A 25,472-nucleotide genomic window follows, 5' to 3' on the forward strand; every position below is an offset into this window, starting at 1 on the left:
TGGTCAAGCAATACTCGGTCCTGAATGTTTTCGAAAGGACAGCTACAATGTACTCACTGATACTCTCATCATGTAATTAATCTCATATTCCAAAACAATAACTTTCAGCAATTTCCAGGGGCTCAGGACTGTAGTGCTAGAATCTCCGTCTGTGGCGGGGCCTCTGGCTTGATGGGAACAAGCATATTTTTCAGGGTTTCATACACCTCGGGGCCCGCTTCAGTCAAGAAAATAGCCCGTTTTCTTTCTAAAACCACCCGGTTACGGTTTTCATCAGTGGGGACTTCAGCGATACTATTCGCGGTGAGAAATATTTCTAGCCGCTCCACATACGCTCCAAAAGTCTCTCGGTCGTGATGGAACTCACCCAAGCGTCCTATTATTCCATAGGCGCGGCCATCTGGACTCTTCAGTTCAGCCAAGTGTACTTGAAATTTACCTTGGATTTTTAGCTGTTCTGAAAAACAAAGAATCTTTCAAGGTCTCTTTGTCTGGATCATCCACCAATAAAATTTCAGCTAGGGAATCCGATTATCCTATCCCCGCCTGTAAATGAAATATATTCTTACGATAACACCAACAATCACACGCTACAAGATGCATCCAACTACATGACCCTTTTACTGTTATACATCAGCAGTTGCATCGCCACAGTCGTCCAGTTGGTGGCGCAGTAGTCCACTAGAGGGAGCTCTATTACATCCCCTTTATAAATAGTGGTTTTGAAACCAAACAAAATAAAAGAGATGAATCATCATCAGCAGAGGGAGTCCCTCGGAATCGAGGAAGACTTGCTTCCACTCTTAGCCTGAGTCCTTAGGTGGCTGAACAGCCCAATACGAGAACCACAGTCCCCGTCACAGACAGTGGTTGAGGGAACGGGTGGGTGGGACTGCTTTGCCGCACGCTCCTTCCGCTGCCTGCGCTTGGTTTCTGCATGCTCTCGATAGAAACATAGAAAATAGGTGCAGGAGTAGGCCATTCAGCCCTTCGAGCCTGCACCGCCATTCAATGAGTTCATGGCTGAACATGCAACTTCAGTACCCCATTCCTGCTTTAGAAACATACTCGAGGAGCTCAGCGCCCGCCCGGATGCTCTTCCTCCACTGGACGGTCCATGGCCAGGGACTCCCAGGTGTCGGTGGGGATGTTGCACTTTATCGGGGAGGCTTTGAGGGTGTCCCTGCAGCGTTTCCGCTGCCCACCTTTGGCTCGTTTGCCGTGAAGGAGCTCCGAGTGGAGCGCTTGCTTTGGGAGTCTCGTGTCAGGCATGCGGACGATGTTGGCCTGGTTTGTCTAAACAGGTTTGTGGACACGGTTTTGAAATAAAACGGCCGAAACTTTCTTCCTTGAATCTTTCCCATTGCAGCTTTCGTCCAAGCTGAGGGGCACCAAGGTTGCGGCAGCGGTTTCCGGGGGGACAGGTTTTGCGGTGGCGCCGGCCGCTGCCCCGCACTAAGATGGCGGCGGCGGCGGCGGCTGTTTCCGGTCGGGTTGCCCCGCTCCCGCCCGGCCTCTCGGTCACCCTCCGGGAGGCGCTGCTCAAAGTCCTGGAGAACCGGCCCGCGGACCCCGTCTCCTTCCTGGGCGAATACTTCCAGAACCTGGCGGCGGCCGCCTCCTCCGAGGCCGCGGCCGAGAAACCGGGCCCGAGGCAGCAGCAGGTAGCCGGGGGGCGGGGTGGGCCGGAGCGGGACAGCCCGAGGCCTCGGGCCTCCCCCCGGGGGCCGTGACCCGTGACCCCGCCCGGCCTCCCGCTCCTCACCTTTGCCCGGTGACCCCGGGTCGGGTCAGAGGTCCAGGGCTATGGAGGTGATGGCGTCCACAGAGGAATAGCCGGCTGGCCCTCACTGCCCTGGGGGGGGGGGGAGTGGAGTGGGGCAGTGTGTGAGGGGAGGGAGGGGGGAATGGGGTCGGGTGATGTGTGAGGGTGGGGGGAAAGGTTAGGATCAGGGGGCGGAGGGGGTTGGGATCGGGGGAGGGGGTGTCTGGGGTACAGCGGGGGGGGGAAGAGGTTGGGATCAGAGGGAGAGGTTGGGAGGGGGGGGTATCTGGAGTACAGTGGGGGGGAAGGGAGGGGGGGATGTCTGGGGTACAATGGGGGGGGTGTGGGGAGAGGTTGGGATCAGAGGGGGCGGTGGGGGAGAGGTTGGGAGGGGGGTGTCTGGGGTACAGTGGGGGGGAAGGGGGTGTGGGGAGGGGGGTGTCTGGGGTACAGTGGGGGGGGAAGGGGGTGTGGGGAGAGGTTGGGAGGGGGGGTGTCGGGTACAGGGGGGGGAAGGGGGTGTGGGGAGAGGTTGGGAGGGGGGTGTCTGGGGTACAGTGGGGGGGGAAGGGGGTGTGGGGAGAGGTTGGGAGGGGGGGTGTCTGGGGTACAGTGGGGGGGGGTGTCTAGGGTACAGTGGGGGGGGGAAGGGGGTGTGGGGAGAGGTTGGGAGGGGGGGGTGTCGGGTACAGGGGGGGGAAGGGGGTGTGGGGAGAGGTTGGGAGGGGTGTGTCTGGGGTACAGTGGGGGGGGGGAAGGGGGTGTGGGGAGAGGTTGGGATCAGAGGGGGAGAGGTTGGGGGGGGTTGTCTGGGGTACAGGGGGGGAAGGGGGTGTGGGGAGAGGTTGGGATCAGAGGGAGAGGTTGGGAGGGGGTGTGTCTGGGGTACAGTGGAGGGGGGAAGGAGGTGTGGGGAGAGGTTGGGATCAGGGGGAGTGTCTGGGGTACAGGGGGGAAGGGAGTGTGGGGAGAAGTTGGGAGGGGGGGTGTCTGGGGTACAGTGGGGGGGGAAGGGGGTGTGGGGAGAGGTTGGGAGGGGGGGGTGTCTGGGGTACAGTGGGGGGGGGGAAGGGGGTGTGGGGAGAGGTTGGGAGGGGGGGTGTCTGGGGTACAGTGGGGGGGAAGGGGGTGTGGGGAGAGGTTGGGAGGGGGAGGAAGGGGGTGTGGGGAGAGGTTAGGAGGGGGGGTATCTGGGGTACAGTGGGGGGGGTGGGAAGGGGGTGTGGGGAGAGGTTGGGAGGGGGGGGGTATCTGGGGTACAGGGGGGGGAAGGGGGTGTGGGGAGAGGTTGGGAGGGGGGGTGTCTGGGGTACAGTGGGGGGGGAAGGGGGTGTGGGGAGAGGTTGGGATCAGGGGGAGTGTCTGGGGTACAGGGGGGAAGGGGGTGTGGGGAGAAGTTGGGAGGGGGGGGTGTCTGGGGTACAGTGGGGGGGGGGAGGGGGTGTGGGGAGAGGTTGGGAGGGGGGTGTCTGGGGTACAGTGGGGGGAAGGGGGTGTGGGGAGAAGTTGGGAGGGGGGGGTGTCTGGGGTACAGGGGGGGAAGGGGGTGTGGGGAGAGGTTGGGAGGGGGGGTGTCTGGGGTACAGTGGGGGGGGAAGGGGGTGTGGGGAGAGGTTGGGAGGGGGGGTGTCTGGGGTACAGTGGGGGGGGGTGTGGGGAGAGGTTGGGAGGGGGGGTGTCGGGTACAGGGGGGGGAAGGGGGTGTGGGGAGAGGTTGGGAGGGGGGTGTCTGGGGTACAGTGGGGGGGGAAGGGGGTGTGGGGAGAGGTTGGGAGGGGGGGTGTCTGGGGTACAGTGGGGGGGGGTGTCTAGGGTACAGTGGGGGGGGGAAGGGGGTGTGGGGAGAGGTTGGGAGGGGGGGGTGTCGGGTACAGGGGGGGGAAGGGGGTGTGGGGAGAGGTTGGGAGGGGTGTGTCTGGGGTACAGTGGGGGGGGGGAAGGGGGTGTGGGGAGAGGTTGGGATCAGAGGGGGAGAGGTTGGGGGGGGGTGTCTGGGGTACAGGGGGGGAAGGGGGTGTGGGGAGAGGTTGGGATCAGAGGGAGAGGTTGGGAGGGGGTGTGTCTGGGGTACAGTGGAGGGGGGAAGGAGGTGTGGGGAGAGGTTGGGATCAGGGGGAGTGTCTGGGGTACAGGGGGGAAGGGAGTGTGGGGAGAAGTTGGGAGGGGGGGTGTCTGGGGTACAGTGGGGGGGGAAGGGGGTGTGGGGAGAGGTTGGGAGGGGGGGGTGTCTGGGGTACAGTGGGGGGGGGGAAGGGGGTGTGGGGAGAGGTTGGGAGGGGGGGTGTCTGGGGTACAGTGGGGGGGAAGGGGGTGTGGGGAGAGGTTGGGAGGGGGAGGAAGGGGGTGTGGGGAGAGGTTAGGAGGGGGGGTATCTGGGGTACAGTGGGGGGGGTGGGAAGGGGGTGTGGGGAGAGGTTGGGGGGGGGGTATCTGGGGTACAGGGGGGGAAGGGGGTGTGGGGAGAGGTTGGGAGGGGGGGTGTCTGGGGTACAGTGGGGGGGGAAGGGGGTGTGGGGAGAGGTTGGGATCAGGGGGAGTGTCTGGGGTACAGGGGGGAAGGGGGTGTGGGGAGAAGTTGGGAGGGGGGGGTGTCTGGGGTACAGTGGGGGGGGGGAGGGGGTGTGGGGAGAGGTTGGGAGGGGGGTGTCTGGGGTACAGTGGGGGGAAGGGGGTGTGGGGAGAAGTTGGGAGGGGGGGTGTCTGGGGTACAGGGGGGGAAGGGGGTGTGGGGAGAGGTTGGGAGGGGGGGTGTCTGGGGTACAGTGGGGGGGAAGGGGGTGTGGGGAGAGGTTGGGAGGGGGGGTGTCTGGGGTACAGTGGGGGGGGGTGTGGGGAGAGGTTGGGAGGGGGGGTGTCTGGGGTACAGTGGGGGGGGGAAGGGGGTGTGGGGAGAGGTTGGGAGGGGGGGTGTCTGGGGTACAGTGGGGGGGGGGGGTGTGGGGAGAGGTTGGGAGGGGGGGTGGGGGGGGGAAGGGGGTGTGGGGAGAGGTTGGGAGGGGGGGTGTCTGGGGTACAGTGGGGGGGGGGGGAAGGGGGTGTGGGGAGAGGTTAGGAGGGGGGGTATCTGGGGTACAGTGGGGGGGGGAAGGGGGTGTGGGGAGAGGTTGGGAGGGGGGGTGTCTGGGGTACAGTGGGGGGGGAAGGGGGTGTGGGGAGAGGTTGGGAGGGGGGGTGTCTGGGGTACAGTGGGGGGGTGTGGGGAGAGGTTGGGAGGGGGGTGTCTGGGGTACAGTGGGGGGGGGGTGTGGGGAGAGGTTGGGAGGGGGGGTGTCTGGGGTACAGGGGCACCAGTGTGGCGAGTGACCCGGCTTTCTCTGCTCTCTGTGCAGGAACAGGTAGAGGGAGCCCTGAAGCAGCTGCTGCTCTGCCACTACAGCCGACCAGCCTTCAGCAGGAACATGGCTTCGGCCTTCCACATCCTCAGCTGCCCCACCGGCAAGAGGAAGAAGCCTGGCCTGAAAGGCCGTGCCTACACCGAGCTGCTGAGACGGATCTGTGGAGCTGCCGACCCCTCGACCTGCTCGCTGATCCACAAGCTGCAGTGCTGGGACCACGAGGCCGTCCCTTTCAGTGTCTTCCGGCACGGTGTGCTCACCTGCTTCGTCTACCTGGAGTTTGTCAGGGTTTCCGGGCGGCTGTTTGAGGCAGTGGCCGACTCTGGCGAGGCCGATCGGACGCTGTGCCAGGCTCTGCTCGATGCTCTGAAAGATGCGGTGAACCGCAGCTCCTGCGGTGCCTCCGGGTACCTCGACGCTGGCTCCAAGCTGGGCCCCGACCAGCTCGCTCGGGCAATGAAACAGTCTGTGCGGCTCCGCAAAAACCAATCCACCGCCTCGCTGACACAGGAGGAGTTCGTCCTGCTCACCGCCCCTCTCTTCATTCAGAGAGTGAAGCCCATCTGCTGACTGAATGCACACAGGAGGGCGGCGACAGCCTGACCTCCCAACCCGCCACGCCCTCGCCTGACTGGGACGCTGCATGTTCCCCCTCAGCCCCCGGGCCAGGTGCTGGCTCATTGTTATCTGCTCCGACTCAGCACATTGTCGCAACTCCACCTCTCCGCCACCCTCTGTCCCCCCGCTCCCTCGGGTCCCCTCCCTCCACTCTTCCCCCCCCCCGTTTTAACTCTGTTCACTTTTGCCAATGTGCTTTTTATGGAGGTGGGGAGTTTATTCAGTGCTCCTGCTCTGTCTGTGCTGCTTCGTGTCTCTTTCCCCCCCCCCCCCCCCCCACTAGATGGGGCACCTGTCAGAGTCTCAGTGTTAATGCTGCGCTCTCTCCCGGACCCCAGTTCCCCCGGCTCCTGAACCCAAACCCCAGTTCCCCCGTCTCCCAGTTCCCCCGGCTCCTGAACCCAAACCCCAGTTCCCCCGGACCCCAGTTCCCCCGGCTCCCAGTTCCCCCGGCTCCTGAACCCAAACCCCAGTTCCCCCGGCTCCCGAACCCCGGTTTCCCCGACTCCTGAACCCAAACCCCAGTTCCCCCGGACCCCAGTTTCCCCGGCTCCTGAAACCGGACCCCAGTTTCCCCGGCTCCTGAACCCGGACCCCAGTTTCCCCGGCTCCCGAACCCAAACCACACCCAATGGGCCTGTCTTCCAGTGTGAGTGTAAGCAGCAAGAATCGGCAGCATATTCAACCATAGGGATCGTCTGCACACAAACGTAGAGACCAGGAGCAGCAACTCTGGTTGATTTTGATCTCTTCCCCCTCCTCCCCCCTCATTCCAAGGACACACCTCAAGCCCTTGGTGTTGGTGCTCCCTCACTGAGATTTCACAGTGCAGTCTGGGGATTGGAACCCCGCCTCTGCCCCATGTATAGTGAGCGACTGATGCTTGTCTGATAGGGCTGTATTATTGAGGACTGTTGGGTGCCTGGTTCTAGCCCGTTTTGTATCGGTATTGGATATAGGATTCTGTGCTTTGCAAAACCATATTAAAGGAAAGCTGAGCCCAGCCCAGTTCCTGGTGTACTCCCAGATCTTGTTCTCATTTATTTCCGTTTCCTCTCCCTTGTTTCCAGTTCTATTCCTGCCTCCCCCCCGCTCCCCCGTCCCCGTTTGCTGATTCTGGCTCCAGCCATTCCCTCCAGCTTCCCGAATCCACCACTACCTGCCCGGTGTGGGATTCTCAAATGGCCTCCGACACCTCATCCAAGGGAGAGTCCTTCGCGTGTAAATCAGGACAGTGAGTGCGGGCAGGACATTCAACCATGGGGGCATTGCACTTCAACCGCCTCCTTTCCTCACCCGTACGCAGTGGGTCCTGGGCGGCTGTTTCCCGGACAGAATCCGTCTGGTTTTCTGTATGAAGCGGTGTTCTTGGTAAAGTGCAGTAATGTTCCGAGACGGTTTCATAAGAACATAAGAAATAGGAGCAGGAGTAGGCCATACGGCCCCTCGAGCCTGCTCCACCATTTAATACGATAATGGCTGTTCCAGTCGTGGATTCAGGTCCACTTCCCCGCCCACTCCCCGTAACCCTTTATCCCCTTATCGTTAAGAAATTGTCTATTTCTGTCTTAAATTTATTCAATGTCCCAGCTTCCACAGCTCTCTGAGGCAGTGAATTCCACAGATTTACAACCCTCTGAGAGAAGAAAATTCTCCTCATCTCAGTTTTAAATGGGCGGCCCCTTATTCTAAGATCATGCCCCCTAGTTCTAGTCTCTCCCATCATAGAAAATAGGTGCAGGAGTAGGTCATTCGGCCCTTCGAATCTGCACCACCATTCAATAAGATCATGGCTGATCATTCCCTCAGTACCCCTTTCCTGCTTTCTCTCCATACCCCTTGATCCCTTTAGCTGTAAGGGCCATATCTAACTCCCTCTTGAATATATCCAATGAACTGGCCTCAACAACTTTCTGCGGTAGGGAATTCCACAGGTTAACAACTCTGAGTGAAGAAGTTTCTCCTCATCTCGGTCCTAAATGGCCTACCCCTTATCCTAAGACTATGTCCTCTGGTTCTGGACTTCCCCATCATCGGGAACATTCTTCCCGCATCTAACCTGTCCAGTCCCGTCAGAATCTTGTAAGTTTCTATGAGATCGCCTCTCATCCTTCTAAACTCCAGTGTATAAAGGCCCAGTTGATCCAATCTCTCCTCGTATGTCAGTCCTGCCATCCTGGGAATCAGTCTGGTGAACCTTCGCTGCACTCCCTCAATAGCAGAATATCCTTCCTCAGATTAGGAGACCAAAACTGAACATAATATTCCAGGTGAGGCCTCACCAAGGCCCTGTACAACTGCAGTAAGACCTCCCTGCTCCTGTACTCAAATCCCCTAGCTATGAAGGCCAACATACCATTTGCCTCTGTGAATGTTTGCAAATGTATAGAGACATTGAAGTTGAGAACGTGGGAATTGTATAGGGACAGTATAAGCTAACAAAGAATTCATGGAGGAATAGCCATGACATCTCAGACTCGAGACGGCAAAATGTTACAACACTAACACATATTGAAACAAAACCCACAGCTTGCAGAAAAACCTCAAGGTCTTAATAACTCATAATGGGCCTTTGTGTAAAATCATACCATTCTTAGATCGGCTTATGAGTGGACAATGGTAAAGAGGGATCAAAGAGGATAGGCTGAAATAGGATGTCACTCTAATTGTATCTCGTTATCTTTTACCGAAAATGTATAACCGTCATCCCTTTACAATGTAAACTCACTTTGTCCGTAGGAAGTGAGTGCAATCTATCAGGGAGCATTCCTTCTGTCTGATAAGGTCCCCGATCGGGATTTGCTTTTTAAATAAAAGCTTGCTTTGTTTAAAGCACAATCGGTATTCGACTCAGTGATTTTACTGAACCAGATTGAGGGAAAAGAATCCAGAAATCAACATTTGGTGTCAGAAGTGGGATCTCAACGGACGACTGCCGAAAACTTGCGAATTAAGAGCCAGACTAGCCTTGGACGAGACGAGGGGAAAGTGGCCACTGGAGTGAGTATACTTTCAATACTGCTCCAGTTTCCCCCGGTTTCAAAAGTCTGAGGAAAGTTTAGCCACTCGCTGGTTCTCAGGTAGTGTCTGAACGAGATCCAGGACAATCTGGTGAATACCTTTCAAACTTAGAATAGGGATAGAGATAGGGAAATTGCGCGGAGACGCAAACCGAGCAGCGACTCGGAAAGATAGGTTAGAATAGGTAAATTTGGAACTTGAAACAAAGAGAGAGAGAGAGAAATTTGGAACTTGAAACAAAAAGAGAGAGAGAGAGAATCACGGGGCGACGCGGAAGGTAGGGCTAGATAGGGTTAGATCCGATTGCGCAGCGACGCGAACCGCGGGGCGACGCAAGATTGCGCGGTGACGCAAACCGCAGGGCGACGCGGGAGATCGCGGGGATGCGATCCGTGCAGCGACACGGAAGGTAAGAATAGTTAGAGCTAGATAGGGATAGATCAAATCGCAGGGACGCGATCCGTGCAGCGACACGGAAGGTAGGGATAGTTAGAGCTAGATAGGGATAGATCAAATCTGTGAGGCGACACGGAAGGTAGGGATAGTTAGAGCTAGATAGGGATAGATCAAATCTGTGAGGCGACACGGAAGGTAGGGATAGTTAGAGCTAGATAGGGATAGATCAAATCACGGGGACGCGATTCGTACGGCGACACGAACAGGAAAACCGTACGGCGACACGGAGGGATAGAGAATCGCGTGAACCGCGTAGGGAAACGCGGAGGTTAGGGAATTACGTAAAATTAAGCCGCGGGACTACGCGGGACTGTGTAAATTTTAAATTGTACTTACGCCAGGTACGGCGTCGATCTTGTATACCACTTGGTCCGCCTAGGCTCTGGGTAAGATAACTGAAACCACCACGGGGCGACGTGGAGAAAATCAGGACTAATTGGGACCCTGATCCAACGTGCGCCGACACAGGATGGGTAATTTAGATAAAACTACGAATTCACTGAAAGGTCATGGATCCAAAAATAGAGCTGGCCAAAACAATTAATAGGAAAGAAGAGAGACTCTTGTGCACGTCTGTTTTAAATGAGAAATGTTTGTGTGATTTTTACTGTGGAAAAGAAAACCGGGGAGTTGTCGTTTGTTTTAGCTCCACCCACGTTTTCAAACCGAATGAAAGTTTTTTTAACCCTTCGTAGTGTTGTCCTGTATGTGGGAAGTTTAAGAGTGTGAACCTTATTGAATTACAAAGTTTGAATCGGGATTTTGAGATATTCAGAGAAGGCACAGAAAATACTGAGATGGATTCAAAAGGATTCAAAAAAAAAATTATTATATTAAATCTGCAGTTTAGAAGAGATAGTATAACACGACCTTGAGGCTGGAACAATTGAGATAACGAAAAGCAGTCCACAGCCTACATGCCAGACTTCTCTCTAGTTATGGAAAAGACGAAAAAAAAGATGTAACGTACTAAATAGGTGCTGAAAAAAAAAAAATGTTCTGAGATTTTAAATTATGAGAAAAGTTCCATTGTAGTCTGGAAAAATAAATGCATAATTCCAGAAAAACTCCATTAAATTAGGGCTTTCATTGACAGAAGGAGGACATATTAAAAACCGTTGACGTCTTAAAGAAAGAGTGCGCGCACGAGAAACGTACTAAGAGTTCCACTGGGACCTCTGAGAAAGGTATCGATAGACTACGTAGTTAAAATGGTTGGCTTTGCATTGACCGAGGCTGATGATGAAATTGAATTTCAGTAAACAAATAGTTATTAAAAATGTGTGGTCTCGTTTTAAATCAATTCAAAAAATATCTTTGGCAAGTACTTGAATAAGAAGTTAAAAAATATTGGAGTTTAATCAAATGCTGCCTTTCCTGATGAAAAGATTTTTTTTTCAGATGGTTACGTGAAGTCACGTAATGACATCCGGTCTTCTTACAAACCTGTAAAGGAGTTAACCCTTTCCATTGACAGCCGTTTCATACTGAACATTATCAATTTGGATTTCTTAATAGAAAAAAGGCTCACCTAACAGAGGAATGGTGCGATAGAATAAAAATAAAAACAGAACTAGCTTATGTAATACTTGCCTGATACAATAAAGAAATAGATACCCAAACAAAACAAATTGAAGAGTTAAAAGGCTAAGATAAATAAGCTGAAAGAGATCCACAAACCCAACTTAACCCTGACCTCCGATTTCACGGAGTGACCTCGACATGCATGGATATAATGCAGAATCAAGGGACCTGTGGGCCCTGGTAAAGCAAACCCTGAGCCCAACTGAGCATGCCCGATTTCTAACTCACCTAGGACGTGCTACCCATGATGCATTGGTGGTTGCTCACCCTAACGATGTCCAGGATCACCTAAACACTATCTTTAATGCTCTCACCACGACCCTTCAGAAGCCCATCAGTATGGCCGCAGTATTAGAAACTAAACCCAAACGAGAAGAAACTGCCGATGAATTCATGGAAAGATTTATTGAAATATACGGAAGTCAATCAGGAGATAATGCCTTCAGGGCAGGAGAGGATTCTCCTCAATTCTGCGCTATCCTACTTCAGTGCCGGCCCTATTCGGTTGCTCACGCTATCCGGACAAATAATATGAATTGGGCAGATAACAGTAAAGCCCAGATGGAAAGGGCGGTTAAATATTATTGGCAGGAAAAGAAAGGAGAGGGGGGAGGTGCGCCCCCAACCCGGGTCAAGACTGAGTACGTGACTAGAAAGGAAGAGCCGCCTCGGGTGGAAGGACCAAAACCCGACCCAAGGGGATACCAGATGGAACCGCAGTGTTGCGTGCAGGGTTGGTGGATAAACAGGGATACGGTTATACTAAACACCCAAATGGCCCGGGCCCTGCTAATTACGGACCGCCCTACTGTCCCCGGCCTGGTATGGGAAGAGGTCGGGGCTGGGAAAGACGAGATGGATGCTTTAATTGTGGGCAAGAAGGACATTGGAGTAGAGAGTGTCCCTTCCGTCGGCACGAAAGAGGAAGAGGAGGGGGGAGAGGACAGGGATCTTACACTAACTTCTCCCAGAACAACCCCTTTGGCCAACCGTCCCCTGATTCGTATTGACTACGCAGCTTGATTGTGCAGGGACCCTCCCCGGATGACGAACCGATGATATTGTTAAAAATTCGGAATGAGTGGCAACCCTTCTTGATAGATACGGGAGCCTTCATGTCTTCTGTACAATCAAAGCTTAAACTCCCCGCCTTCACTGAAACACAGGGACTGTCAGGATTCCTGGGACAAGACTCTACATTCCCGGTGTCAGAACCGGTTAAAATGGGTTACCAGGAAGAATCGGTGGAACATCGATTTGTTATCACAACCAATCTGGACTGTAACTTGATGGCTAGAGACCTTCTCTGCAAATTCCAGTTGCATTTGGAGTGTGGAGATGATGGGATTATTGTAAAACAGGGAACTCTTAAGCGGAAGTATTGTACCACTAGAACCCCTCAGTGGTGGTCTCTGGACCTGCCGCAGGCACCCTATCATGTCACCCTAGCATACGATCCCAGTGGAAAGAATCAGGACCTGCAGAACTTTTATCAAGATCACGAAGGGGAAGTGAAGGAAATTCTATTAAGGGCTAGAGTGACTGGACCGGAAGGGAAGGCAGATGGACAGCCCTCAATGGTGGCACCACATATTACTCGTGAAGTATTACCTCCCCACCACGCTAAAGATTTGGGAGTTATGATGCGCTAGGCTATAGACGAGGCTGACCCTACCAGCCGGGATGTGCAAATTGTAAAACATGGCCGAACAGTCCAATTCCACGGGGACCCCGAGAAGGTCTTAACAACTCTGCAGCATCATACTGGCTCTGACACACCTGACTATGTGGATCCTCATGTGTGGGCAGAGGACCCCTCCCAAATGGGTTATACTCCCATTGATCCGATTGAGATCCCAGTGCAGGGCAATGTGGACTGGCCCTCTATCCGACAGTACCCACTTAAATCACAGGCAATACTGAGTATCCACCGAGCTCTGGAGGCTAGCCGAGTCGAACCAATTTGCCAGTTTCCAGTCCCTAGCACGGCTAAACAAATGCGACAGTGTTTGGGGATGATCAATTACTGTAGATCCTGGATCCCTAATGTTGCCCTGATGACTAAGCACCTCACCCTGTATACAAATAAGGAAGGCAGCTTTGAAATAGAAACCGCAGACGTCCAAGCCTTTAAGGAACTAAAGACAGCCCTGCTGCAAGCTCCGGCTTTGGGCCGGCCCCTCTATGACCGGCCCTTTCAACTGTATTGTACAATCCTGAAAGACTGTGCTACTGCTGTCTTTACTCAGAAACACGGGGATAATAGGCCTGTTGCCTACTACTCTTCCAAAATAGACCCCGTTGCCTTGGGACACCCTGTATGCGCTCAAATATTAACCGGCATCTACAATAGCCTTCAATCCACTGCCAACATCACCCTCCAGCAGGATATTGTTGTATATACCTCTCACTCCGTAGCTGCCCTCCTGGGCCAACTGCAGACTCAACACCTTACCATGGCCAGGCAAAGCAGATATGAGATCTACCTACTAAACAATCCTAAACTGACCTTTCGGCACTGTACTGCCATTAATCCGGCCTGTTTTCTTGCTGAGCCACCCCAAGATGAGGAAGAACCCAGTCATGATTGTTTATCTTTACTTCAAGAGGCCTCATCAGTCAGGGAAGATTTAGTTGATGTACCAATGGAAGACCCAGACTGTATTATGTATGTTGACGGAAGTTCTTCTATTAATCCAGAAGGTGCACGAATCTCAGGATACGCCATAGTAAACCAGGAGAATCAGGTCTTGGAATCTGCCGCCTTTGAAACCGCCTATTCTGCCCAACAAGCTGAACTATTCGCCCTCACCCGAGCCTGTATCTTGGCCAAAGACCTCAAAGTCAATATCTATACCGACTCTCGGTATGCCTTTGGGGTGGCCCATGATTTCGGACAATTATGGAAAAATAGAGGATTCCTAACCTCACAGGGGAATGAGATATCCCATAAGCAACTAGTATCTGATTTGTTGCAAGCCCTCATGCTCCCCAAGCACATTGCCATTGTTAAATGTACCGCCCACACCACCGGAAAATCCCCGGTTGATGATGAGTCAGACTAAAAATCCTGCAAAGGATAAGTTAGCCTCGGAAAAACCAATGCCAACCATCCAAGATGTTATTAAAGCACAGGAGGATGCTCCTGAAAAAGAAAAACTGTTGTGGAAAATTTATGGATGTACTTATGACAATGTTTCTAAACTCTGGACCACTCCCGCGGAACAGACTTGCATGTCTGCCGAGTTGGCTCTATGGGTTATTGAATGTATGCATTTTGCTACTCATTGTGGAGCAAGGACCACGAGTGACACACTTTTGGCCACTTGGTGGCACCCTAGACTCCAGGCGCTCGCCCAGAACATCAGTAGTCGTTGCCTGGTTTGCCAGCAACATAATCCAGGGAAGGGAGTCCCCTGTGATTGGGGTAAAACGCCCCTACCCGAAGGTCCCTTTGAGACATTTCAGTTGGACTACATTGAGTTGCAAAAAGTCAGTGTTACAAATAGTAATAGTAGATGTGTTTAGTAGATGGATTGAAGCCTACCCTACCCTGGACAATAAGGCTCAAACTGTTGTTAAGGTGTTAATGAGGGAAATTGTTCCTAGATATGGTATCTCAGCTCGACTGATGACCACCTATGTTCTTTCTCTGACTCAGGCTCTGCGACTAGCTCACAACCAGGTTCGAGAGGCTCACCTCGACCTCCCAGTTTTACCTGAATCATCTCTCGTGGTACCAGGGAAGAATGTCCTGATTAAGAAATGGATTCGGAAGGGATTAGAGCCACGATGGGAGGGGCCTTTTCAGGTGTTACTCACTACCCCCACTGCAGCCAAGGTTGAGGAGAAAAGTGCCTGGGTTCACCTGCACCACTGCAAGCTCACCACCCTCTAATGAACCTATTTTACTGGTTATTCTAACTCCTGTTTCTGTTCCAGACTTCCTCTTCTCCATAGCTGAACAAGGCCGTTGGCATCCTAATTGGAACATGGGTCCCGAGGAGACCAGTTTGAACTTTTACCCGTAGTGATAGACAGCCAGCTACACCGACGGTGACCTGAGAAGAGAGACGGGAAAACTGAACTCTTTTAATCAGCAAAATAATTGGACTATTTATCTGAATCCTGAGCCATAAGATGAAACTGTGTCTGTATGCCACAGTCTGTATAATAGTGTTGATATATGACAGTTTCGGCGCATGGGAGGGGAGACAGAGTCGAGAGCTCCATGTAAACACCTTTTTGTACATGTCTTATGTTTATGCGCAAAATGGGAACTTTTCTAGATGCTGGGTGTGTTCACATATCCCTATACATTCCAAAGGGGGAATTCCTTTGCGCCCCGTTCCACTGACCCTAACTGAGACTGTCAGATGGATTCAGAGCCAAACTATCACGAGAGGAGGGGGGCCAATACAAATACGAGAGAGGAAAGGCGGGTCAAAAGAGGGATCACAGAGATCAGGAGGAGTATCATACCGTTACCGCATGAATGACCACGGGGAAGTCACCAAGTGGGAGCGTGCTGGAGACCCCATTAGTCAGACGTTCCAGCGATGGTACCAACCAACCTACAACTGTGGAAAGGAACCCCCATTCTTAGCCCTGACCAATACCTCGGGGATTGGGAGGCCAACCGGGGACATATGTCGAACCCGAAATGACACCAGTAACAAGGGACATATCATAGGGTACAGCAAATGCCCAAACAGTCTCAACATCACCACAGGTGCACGAGTCACCATCCTCTCTCACCTTCCGAATAAAACAGGTGGAGGTTTGTGGGCCCAGTCCTGGGACCCGGAAGCAATAGAGTGTGAACGGATGAATGCGATACTCCTAGAATGATCCTAAGTGTTATCATGGAATGATAAAATGGGGGAATGTGAATGTTTGAAAATGTATCGAGACATTGAAGTTGAGAACGTGGGAATTATATAGGGACAGTATAAGCTAACAAAGAATTCATGGAGGAATAGCCATGACATCTCAGACTCGAGACGGCAAAATGTTACAACACTAACACATATTGAAACAAAACCCACAGCTTTCAGAAAAACCTCAAGGTCTTAATAACTCATAATGGGCCTTTGTGTAAAATCATACCATTCTTAGATCGGCTTATGAGTGGACAATGGTAAAGAGGGATCAAAGAGGATAGGCTGAAATAGGATGTCACTCTAATTGTATCTCATTATCTTTTACCGAAAATGTATAACCGTCATCCCTTTACAATGTAAACTCACTTTGTCCGTAGGAAGTGAGTGCAATCTATCAGGAAGCATTCCTTCAGTCTGATAAGGTCCCCGATCGGGATTTGCTTTTTAAATAAAAGCTTGCTTTGTTTAAAGCACAATCGGTATTCGACTCAGTGATTTCACTGAACCAGATTGAGGGAAAAGAATCCAGAAATCAACACCTCCTTCACCGCCTGCTGTACCTGCATGCCAACTTTGAATGACTGATGAACCATGACACCCAGGTCTCGTTGCACCTCCCCCCTTTCCTAATCTGCCGCCATTCAGATAATCTGCCTTCGTGTTTTTGCTCCCAAAGTGGATAACCTCTCATTTATCCACATTATATTGCATCTGCCATGCATTTGCCCACTCACCTAACCTGTCCAAGTCACCCTGCAGCCTTTTAGCGTCCTTCTCACAGCTCACACCGCCACCCAATTTAGTGTCATCTGCAAACTTGGAGATATTACACTCAATTCCATCATCGAAATCATTAATGTCTATTGTAAAGAGCTGGGTCCCAGCACTGAGCCCTGTGACACTCCACTAGTCACTGTCTGTCATTCTGAAAAGGACCCGTTTATCCCGACTCTCTGCTTCCTGTCTGCCAACCAGTACTCTATCCACGTCAGTACATTATCCCCAATACCATGTGCTTTAATTTTGCACACTAATCTCTTGTCAAAAGCCTTTTGAAAGTCCAAATACACCACATCCACTGGTTCTCCCTTGTCCACTCTACTAGTTACATCCTCAAAAAATTCCAGAAGATTTGTCAAGCATGATTTCCCTTTGATAAATCCATGCTGACTTGGACCGATCGTGTCACTGCTTTCCAAATGCGCTGCTATTTCATACTTAATAATTGATTCCAACATTTTCCCCACTACTGATGTCAGGCTAACCTATCTATAATTACCCGTTTTCTCTCTCCCTCCTTTTTTATACTGGTGTTACATTAGCTACCCTCCAGTCCATAGGAACTGATCCAGAGTCGATAGACTGTTGGAAAATGATCACCAATGCATCCACTATTTCTATGGTCACTTCCTTAAGTACTCTGGGATGTAGACTATCAGGCCCCAGGGATTTATCGGTCTTCAATCCCATAAATTTCCCTAACACAATTTCCCGCCTAATAAGGATATCCTTCAGTTCCTCCTTCTCACTAGACCCTCGGTCCCCTAGTATTTCCGGAAGGTTATTTGTGTCTTCCTTTGTGAAAACAGAACCGAAGTATTTGTTTAACTGGTTCGCCATTTCTTTGTTCCCCATTATAATTTCACCTGAATCTGACTGCAAGGGACCTACGTTTGTTTTCACTAATCTTTTTCTCTTCATATATCTATAGAAGCTTTTGCAGTCAGTTTTTATGTTCCCAGAAAGCTTCCTCTCATTCTCTATTTCCCTCTCCTAATTAAACCCTTTATTACAAAATTCTCCCAGTCCTCAGGTTTGCTGCTTTTTCTGGCCAATTTATATGCCTCTTCCTTGGATTTAACACTATCCTTAATTTCTCTTGTTAGCCACGGTTGAGCCAGCTTCCCCGTTTTATTTTTACTCCAGACAGGGATGTACAATTGTTGAAGTTCATCCATGTGATCTTTAAATGTTTGCCATTGCCTATCCACCGTCAATCCTTTAAGTATCACTCGCCAGTCTGTTCCAGCCAATTCCCGTCTCATACCATCGAAGTTACCTTTCCCCAAGTTCAGGACCCTAGTCTCTAAATTAACTGTGTCACTCTCCATCTTAATAAAGAATTCTACCATATTATGGTCACTCTTCCCCAAGGGGCCTCGTGCAAGATTGTTAATTAGTACTTTCTCATTACACATCATCCAGTCTAGGATGCCCAGCCGTCTGGTTGGTTCCTCGACATATTGGTCTAGAAAACCATCCCTAATACACTCCAGGGAATCCTCTTCCACCAGATTGCTACCAGTTTGGTTAGCCCAGTCAATATGTAGATTAAAGTCGTCCATGATAACTGCTGTACCTTTATTGCACGCATCCCTAATTTCTAGTTTGATGCTGTCGCCAACCTCACTACTACTGTTTGGTGGTCTGTACACAACTCCCACTAGCGTTTTCTGCCCTTTGGTATTCCGTAGTTCCACCCATACAGATTCCACATCAACCAAGTTAATGTCCTTTCTTACTATTGCATTAATTTCCTCTTTAACCAGCAACGCCACCCAATGGAAACATCTTCTCTGCATCCACCTTGTCAAGCCCCCTCATAATCTTATACATTTCGGTAAGATCACCTCTCATTCTTCTGAATTCCAATGAGTAGAGGCCCAACCTACTCAACCTTTCCTCAAAAGTCAACCCCCTCATCTCCGGAATCAACCTAGTGAACCTTCTCTGAACTGCCTCCAAAGCAAGTATATTCTTTCGTAAATATGGAAACCAAAACTGCACGCAGTATTCCAGGTGTGGCCTCACCAATACACTGTAAAACTGTAGCAAGACCTCCCTGCTTTTATAATCCATCCCCTTTGCAATAAAGACCAAGATTCCATTGGCCTTCCTGATCACTTGCTGTACCTGCATACTTTCAGTCTGGGTCCATGTGTAAGGTATGGTACGGAGGTTGATGGCGAGTGCCGTCATCACAGGACACTAGTGGTGAGAGTTCTCTCAGTGGATCAGCTTCCAGTGTCAACCTGCCATCGAAGAAATGCATCAGCCGTGGCTCAGTGGGCAGCACTCTGACCTCTGAGCCAGAAGGTTGTGAGTTTGAGTCCCACTCCAGGAACTTGTGCACATAAATCTACGCTGATGCTCCAGTGCGGTGCTGGGGGAGTGCCGCACCATCGGAGGTGCGGTCTTTCAGATGAGACGTTAAACCGAGGCCCTGTCTGCCCTCTTGGATGTAAAATATTCCATTGCACTATTTCGAAGAAGAGCAGGGGAGATATCCCGAATGTCGTGGGCCAGTATTTATTCCTCAATCAACAAAAACAAAACAGATTATCTGGTCATTATCACAGTGCTGTTTGTGGGAGCTTGCTGTGCGCAAATTGGCTGCTGTGTTTCCTACATTAGAACAGTGACTACACTCCAAAAGTACTTCATTGGCTGTAAAGCGCTTTGGGGTGTCCTGTGGTCATGAAAGGCGCTATATAAATTAAGTCTTATTAAATCCTCTGTATCAAAGCTAAGAAACAGTGGAACAGGAGGAGGCCATTCAGCCCCTCGAGCCTGTTCCACCATTCAATGAGATCTGTGGCCTAACTCCATACACCCACCTTTGGCCCATATCCCTTAATACCTTTGATTAACAAAACTCTGTCAATCTCTGATTTAAAATTAACAATTGATCCAGCATCAGTTGTCATTTGCGGAAGAGAGTTCCAAACTTCTACCACGCTTTGTGTGTAGAAGTGTTTCCTTATCTCATTCCTGAAAGGTCTGGTTCTAATGTTTAGACTATGCCCCTAGTCCTAGACTCCCCAACCAGCGGAGAATAGTTTCTCTCGATCTGTTTCACCTTAATATCTTGAAAACTTTGATCAAATCATCCCTTAACCTGCTAAATCCCAGGGAATACACCCCTAGTTTGTGTAATGTAACCCCTGGAGTCTGGCTATTCTGGTAAACCTGTGTTGCACTCCCTCCGATTGAGTCAAAGAATTCGGAACCTTTTCTTAATCCACAATAAAACTTTAGCGCAGACATTTTATTTAAGCTGTGTGCCAAGGGTGGGGGAGGTAAATAAGCTGGTACTTGGTAAGTTCTGAGGTTCCGGCAGTGTCAGCTGCTGCTGTCTGCCTGGTGCTTGCCACGCTGATCTGTTCACAGAGCTCGGAATTCAGGATCTATTTTTTTTATTTCAAAAATCCGTACATATGTTAAAATAAGATATACCGGCTCCACTGACTCGCATTGATCAAGACTTTCCCTTGAGGCTTGTCGGATCTTTCTGAACACGTTGATCGAATTGCTGACCTTGGAATCAACCCTGACCCATTGCAGGATTGACCTATGGCTGCCTCTCCACCACCATCACCTGATCATTGACCAGCGTTTCTTCCAGTCCTTCCCGCCCCGCCTGCCTGGCCTCCTGCGCACGTTGTCCCAGTGATGTCGCTGTCTCCTGGTGCGGTGCTGTGACCTGGTGTCTGCTCTGTCCACGGGCGTTACAGGCGATTTCGGGCTTTCATTGCCCTGCCCGATTTGAGTCACGTCAGCCGCAGCCTGCTGGAATTGCTGGAGAATGAGTTCACGGTTTTCCGCCTCGAGCAGAGCCTCTCCTCCCCAGGAGGCTCTGCGCTGATGGTGAGAGACCGCTGCCGGTTCTGGTTCTGGTTCCATGACTTGGACTGGGGGGAATTGGAAAAAGCCGCTGTATTCAGACTTGTCCATACTGCTTGATTCATCGAAATCCACGTCTAGACCCAGTGACATGAGAATCCTATCTCCAATCCACTCCCACACGGCCAAGAACACCGTGGCAACAATCTGTTTCCACTCCGGGAACAGCAGCGTTATTAGATCCCACAGCGCCATCCTAGGTTTGCTCCACCCATCCAGCCCATCTGCTCCTCTGGGCCATCTCACCTCCCACAGACTGCCTGCGAATGAGCTGACATTAACTGCCCCTGAATAAGGATCATTTGCTGGAGTCATAATGTTGGTATGATGTCGTGCTGCATTAACTCACTGCAGAGGGACAACAGCACAGACTGTCAGATGTTGATGATAAAACCTTGAAGCTGATTTGGAAATAAGGGGAACAGAAAGTTCCGGAAACTCAGAGGAATTGAGAACAGCATGAGGGCCTTGGCTCAGAAATTTCACAACTGAGCTGGAATAGTTTGCTGTCCCCGAGGTGGATCATACACAAAGGCAGATTAAACGGGGGAGAGCAGGAAACTAACATAACCCTCGATTAGATTCCAGCCTGTAACTCACTCCTGGGTATCTGTTATTCCATATATAAACCCCCTGAACCCCTCGATTAGATTCCAGCCTGTAACTCACTCCCGGGTATCCATTATTCTATATATAACCCCCCGAACCCCTCGATTAGATTCCAGCCTGTAACTCACTCCCGGGTATCCATTATTCTATATATAAACCCCCCGAACCCCTCGATTAGATTCCAGCCTGTAACTCACTCCCAGGTATCCGTTATTCTATATATAACCCCCCGAACCCCTCGATTAGATTCCAGCCTGTAACTCACTCCCGGGTATCTATTATTCTATATATAATCCCCTGAATCCTTCATAGAATCAGAGAATGGTTACAGCACGGAAGAAGGCCATTCGGCCCATCGAGTCTGTGCCGACTCTCAGCCAGTCCCACTCCCCCGCCCTTTCCTGTAGCCCTGCAAATATTTTCCTTCAGGTACTTATCCAACTCCCTTTTGAAAGATGGACTGCGTGTGCTTCCACCAAGCAGTCCATTCCAGATCTTAACCACTCGCTGCGTAAATTTTTTTTTCCTCATGTCGCCTTTGGTTCTTCTGCTAATCACCTTAAATCTGTGTCCTCTCGTTCATGGCCCTTCCACCAATGGGAACAGTTTCTCTCTCTCTACTCTGTCCAAACCCCTCATGATTTTGAACACCTCAATCAAATCTCCTCTCAACCTTCTCTGCTCGAAGAACAATCCCAGCTTCTCCAGTCTATCCACGTAACTGAAGTCCCTCATCCCTGGAATCATAGAAATTTACAGCACAGAAGGAGGCCATTCGCCCCTTCGTGTCCGCGCCGGCCGACAAAGAGCTATCTACCATAATCCCACTTTCCAGCTCTCGGTTTGTAGCCCTGTGGGTTATAGCACTTCAAGTGCACATCCACATACTTTTAAAATGCTTTGAGGGTTTCTGCCTCCACCATCACCCTCTGGGTGAAAATATTTACGAATCATTCTCATAAATCTTTTCTGCGCCCTCTCAAAGGCCTTCACATCCTTCTTAAAGTGTGGTGCCCAGAATTGGATACAATACTCCAGTTTACATAAAAGTTTACTGCACAAGGTAAAGGTTTACGGGGTTGGGGGTAATATTTTAGCATGGATAGCAGATTGGCTAACTAACAGAAAATAGAGAGTCGTCATAAATGGGTCATTTTCCGGTTGGCAAACAGTAACTAGTGGGGTGCCACAGGGATCGGTGCTGGGACCTCAACTATTTACAATCTATATTAATGACTTGGATGAAGGGATTGAGTGCAATGTAGCCAAGTTTGCTGATGATATAAAGATGGGTGAGAAAGCAAGTTGTGAGGAGGGCACAAAAAATCTGCAAAGCGATATAGACAGGTTAAGTGTGTGGGCAAAAATTTGGCAGATGGACTATAATGTGGGAAAATGTGAGGTTATCCACTTTGGCAGAAAAAATAAAAAAGCAAATTATAATTTAAATGGAGCAAAACTACAAAGTGCTGCAGTACAGAGAGACCTGGGAGTCCTTGTGCATGAAACACAAAAAGTTAGTATGCAGGTACAGCAAGTGATCAGGAAGGCAAATGGAATGTTGGCCTTTATTGCAAGGGGGATAGAGTATAAAAGCAGAGAAGTCCTGCTACAACTGTACAGGGTATTGGTGAGGCTACACCTGGAGTACTGCGTACAGTTTTGGTCTCCGTATTTAAGGAAGGATATACTTGCATTGGACGCTGTTCAGAGAAGGTTCATGAGGTTGATTCCGGAGATGAGGGGGTTGACTTATGAGGATAGGTTGAGTAGGTTGGACCTATACACATTGGCGTTCAGAAGAATGAGAGGTGATCTTATTGAAACTTATAAGATAATGAGGGGGCTCGACAAGGTGGATGCAGAGAGGATATTTCCACTCATAGGGGAAACTAAAACTGGGGGATATAGTCTCAGAATAAGGGACCGCCCATTTAAAACTGAGATGAGGAGAAATTTTTTCTTCTCAGCGGGTTGGAAATCTATGGAACTCTCTTCCCCAGAGAGCTGTGGAGGCTGGGTCATTGAATATATTTAAGGTGGAGATAGACAGATTTTTGAGTGATAAGGGAGTGAAGGGTTTTGGGGAGGAAGTGGAACTGAGCCCATGATCAGATCAGCCATGATCTTGTTGAATGGTGGAGCAGGCTCGAGGGGCTAGATGGTCTACTCCTGCTCCTAATTCTTATGTTCTTATATGCCTCTATTTATGAAGCCCAGGATCCTGTAAGCTTTTTTACTGCTTTCTCAAGCTGCCCTGCCACCTTCAGTGATTTGTGCACATATCCCCTTCTCTGTTCATGCACCCGCTTCAGAATTGTACCCTTTAGTTTATATTTGCTAAATAGATTGCAGCCTGTCTCCATTTGTTGGATTGAGTGGCCTCCCAGCTGATTGTCAGCGAGAGAAACTACAGCTCCCAGAATGCGTGGCGCGCCCTTCCGCACGTGGAATGGCGATCGCTGATTGGTGGGCCGGAAGGCCGCCGCCGCTCTCCCATTGGCCGGGCCACAGGCGGCAGTGCGATTGGTGGGTTTGAGCCGCGCTCTCTGATTGGGCGAGCGGCGCTTCTGACGGGTTACAGTTGTTGTTCCGCTCGCTGATTGGCTGGGCGCGGCGGGACTCGCTGATTGGACGCATTGTGATTTGCTACTTTGTGGCTGCGCGCCGATTGGCCAGCTCCGGTCACGGGGCCTGGGGGCTGCGCGCCGATTGGCCGGCCCGGCTCCCGGGGCATTGTCCCCTCGGCGGCGGCTCAGCGCGACTCCAGAGCGGGGCGGAAAGTGCTTGACCTGCGGCCCGCAGCCAATCCACACCGGGGCTCCCGGGCCCGACGCGCGGCCTCGCAGCGACTCCCGAGCGGCTTCCGACAGACCCACGACCCCTGGTCCGGCCCCCAGCTCCAGCCCCCGGAACCGCGGCCTCGGCCCGACCCCAACCCCGGTCCCTGAGCCTCGGCTCCCGGCCTCCCCGGGCCTCGGCCCCCGGCCTCCCCGGGCCTCGGCCCCCGGCCCGGGCCATGGCCCAGCAGCAGAGCAGCAGCTCCCAGAAGGCGCTGATGTTGGAGCTGAAGAGCCTGCAGGAGGAGCCGGTCGAGGGTTTCCGCATCACCCTGGTGGACGAGTCCGACCTGTACAACTGGGAGGTGGCCATCTTCGGGCCGCCCAACACGCACTATGAGGGCGGCTACTTCAAGGTGAGGCCGGGGGTAGAGCAGGGTTCCGGCATTGCCGCAGGAGGGGGAGGTGGTGGGAGAGGAGGAGGGGGAGGTTTGGGGTGGGGGGAGGTTTGGGGAGAGGAGGGGGTGGGGGGAGGTTTGGGGAGAGGAGGGGGTGGGGGGAGATTTGGGGAGAGGAGGAGAGGGAGGTTTGGGGAGAGGAGGAGGGGGTAGAGGGAGAGGAGGAGGAGGTGGGGGGAGGTTTGGGGAGAGGGGGTGGAGGAGGAGGAGGGGGAGGTTTGGGGAGAGGAGGGAGAGGTTTGGGGTGGGGGAGAGGAGGAGGGAGAGGTTTGGGGTGGGGGAGAGGAGGAGGGAGAGGTTTGGGGTGGGGGAGAGGAGGAGGTGGAGGTTTGGGGTGGGGGGAGAGGAGGAGGTGGAGGTTTGGGGTGGGGGGAGAGGAGGAGGGGGAGGTTTGGGGTGGGGGGAGAGGAGGAGGGGGAGGTTTGGGGTGGGGGGAGAGGAGAAGGGGGAGGTTTGGGGTGGGGGGAGAGGAGAAGGGGGAGGTTTGGGGTGGGGGCAGGTTTGGGGTGGGGGGAGGAGGGGGAGGTTTTGGGAGAGGAGGGGGTGGGGGGAGGTTTTGGGAGAGGAGGGGGTGGGGGGAGGTTTGGGGAGAGGAGGGGGTGGGGGGAGGTTTGGGGAGAGGAGGAGAGGGAGGTTTGGGGAGAGGAGGTGGGGGGAGAGGAGGAGGAGGTGGGGGGGAGAGGAGGTGGGGGGGAGAGGAGGAGGAGGTGGGGGGAGAGGAGGGGGTGGGGGGAGAGGAGGAGGGGGAGGTTTGGGGAGGGGGTGGGGGGAGAGGAGGGGGAGGTTTGGGGTGGGGGAGAGGAGGGGGAGGTTTGGGGTGGGAGAGAGGAGGAGGGGGAGGTTTGGGGAGAGGGGGTGGGGGGAGAGGAGGGGGAGGTTTGGGGTGGGGGGAGAGGAGGGGGAGGTTTGGGGTGGGGGGAGAGGAGGGGGAGGTTTGGGGTGGGAGAGAGGAGGAGGGGGAGGTTTGGGGTGGGAGAGAGGAGGAGGGGGAGGTTTGGGGTGGGGAGGGAGGGGGAGGTTTGGGGTGGGGGAGAGGAGGAGGGGGGGGGGTTTGGGGTGGGGGAGGAGGGGGGGGAGGTTTGGGGGGGGGTGAGAGGAGGGGGAGGTTTGGGGTGGGGGAGGGTGGAGGTGGGGGAGAGGAGGAGGGGGAGGTTTGGGTGGGAGAGGAGGAGGGGGTGGGAGGAGGTTTGGGGAGAGGAGGAGGTTGGGGAGAGGAGGGGGGAGGTTTGGGGAGAGGAGGAGGGGGGGGGGAGGTTGGGGAGAGGAGGGGGTGGGGGGAG

At 52.4% G+C, this 25,472-nt stretch overlaps 2 protein-coding genes across 2 annotated transcripts in view; both read left to right on the top strand.

Annotated features, from left to right (window-relative positions):
* The first annotated feature begins 1,443 nt into the window (after nt 1–1,443).
* On the top strand, nt 1,444–6,738 carry tpgs1 (tubulin polyglutamylase complex subunit 1). Its single transcript, XM_070859587.1, has 2 exons — nt 1,444–1,664; nt 5,095–6,738. Exons 1-2 carry the CDS (start codon nt 1,461–1,463, stop codon nt 5,668–5,670), a joined length of 780 nt encoding a protein of 259 aa, XP_070715688.1. The 5' UTR covers nt 1,444–1,460; the 3' UTR covers nt 5,671–6,738.
* Nucleotides 6,739–23,636: 16,898 nt separating this feature from the next.
* The window catches only part of LOC139229378 (ubiquitin-conjugating enzyme E2 R2-like), a 6,676-nt gene continuing 4,840 nt past the window's right edge, over nt 23,637–25,472 (top strand). Inside the window, exon 1 of the mRNA XM_070861077.1 lies at nt 23,637–24,155. Within this exon, the coding sequence (XP_070717178.1) occupies nt 23,974–24,155 (182 nt within the window). The 5' untranslated portion in view covers nt 23,637–23,973. The remainder of the gene's footprint in view (nt 24,156–25,472) is intronic.

This window comes from Pristiophorus japonicus, chromosome 18 (genome assembly GCF_044704955.1).
Source record: "Pristiophorus japonicus isolate sPriJap1 chromosome 18, sPriJap1.hap1, whole genome shotgun sequence".
Lineage (NCBI taxonomy): Eukaryota > Metazoa > Chordata > Chondrichthyes > Pristiophoridae > Pristiophorus > Pristiophorus japonicus.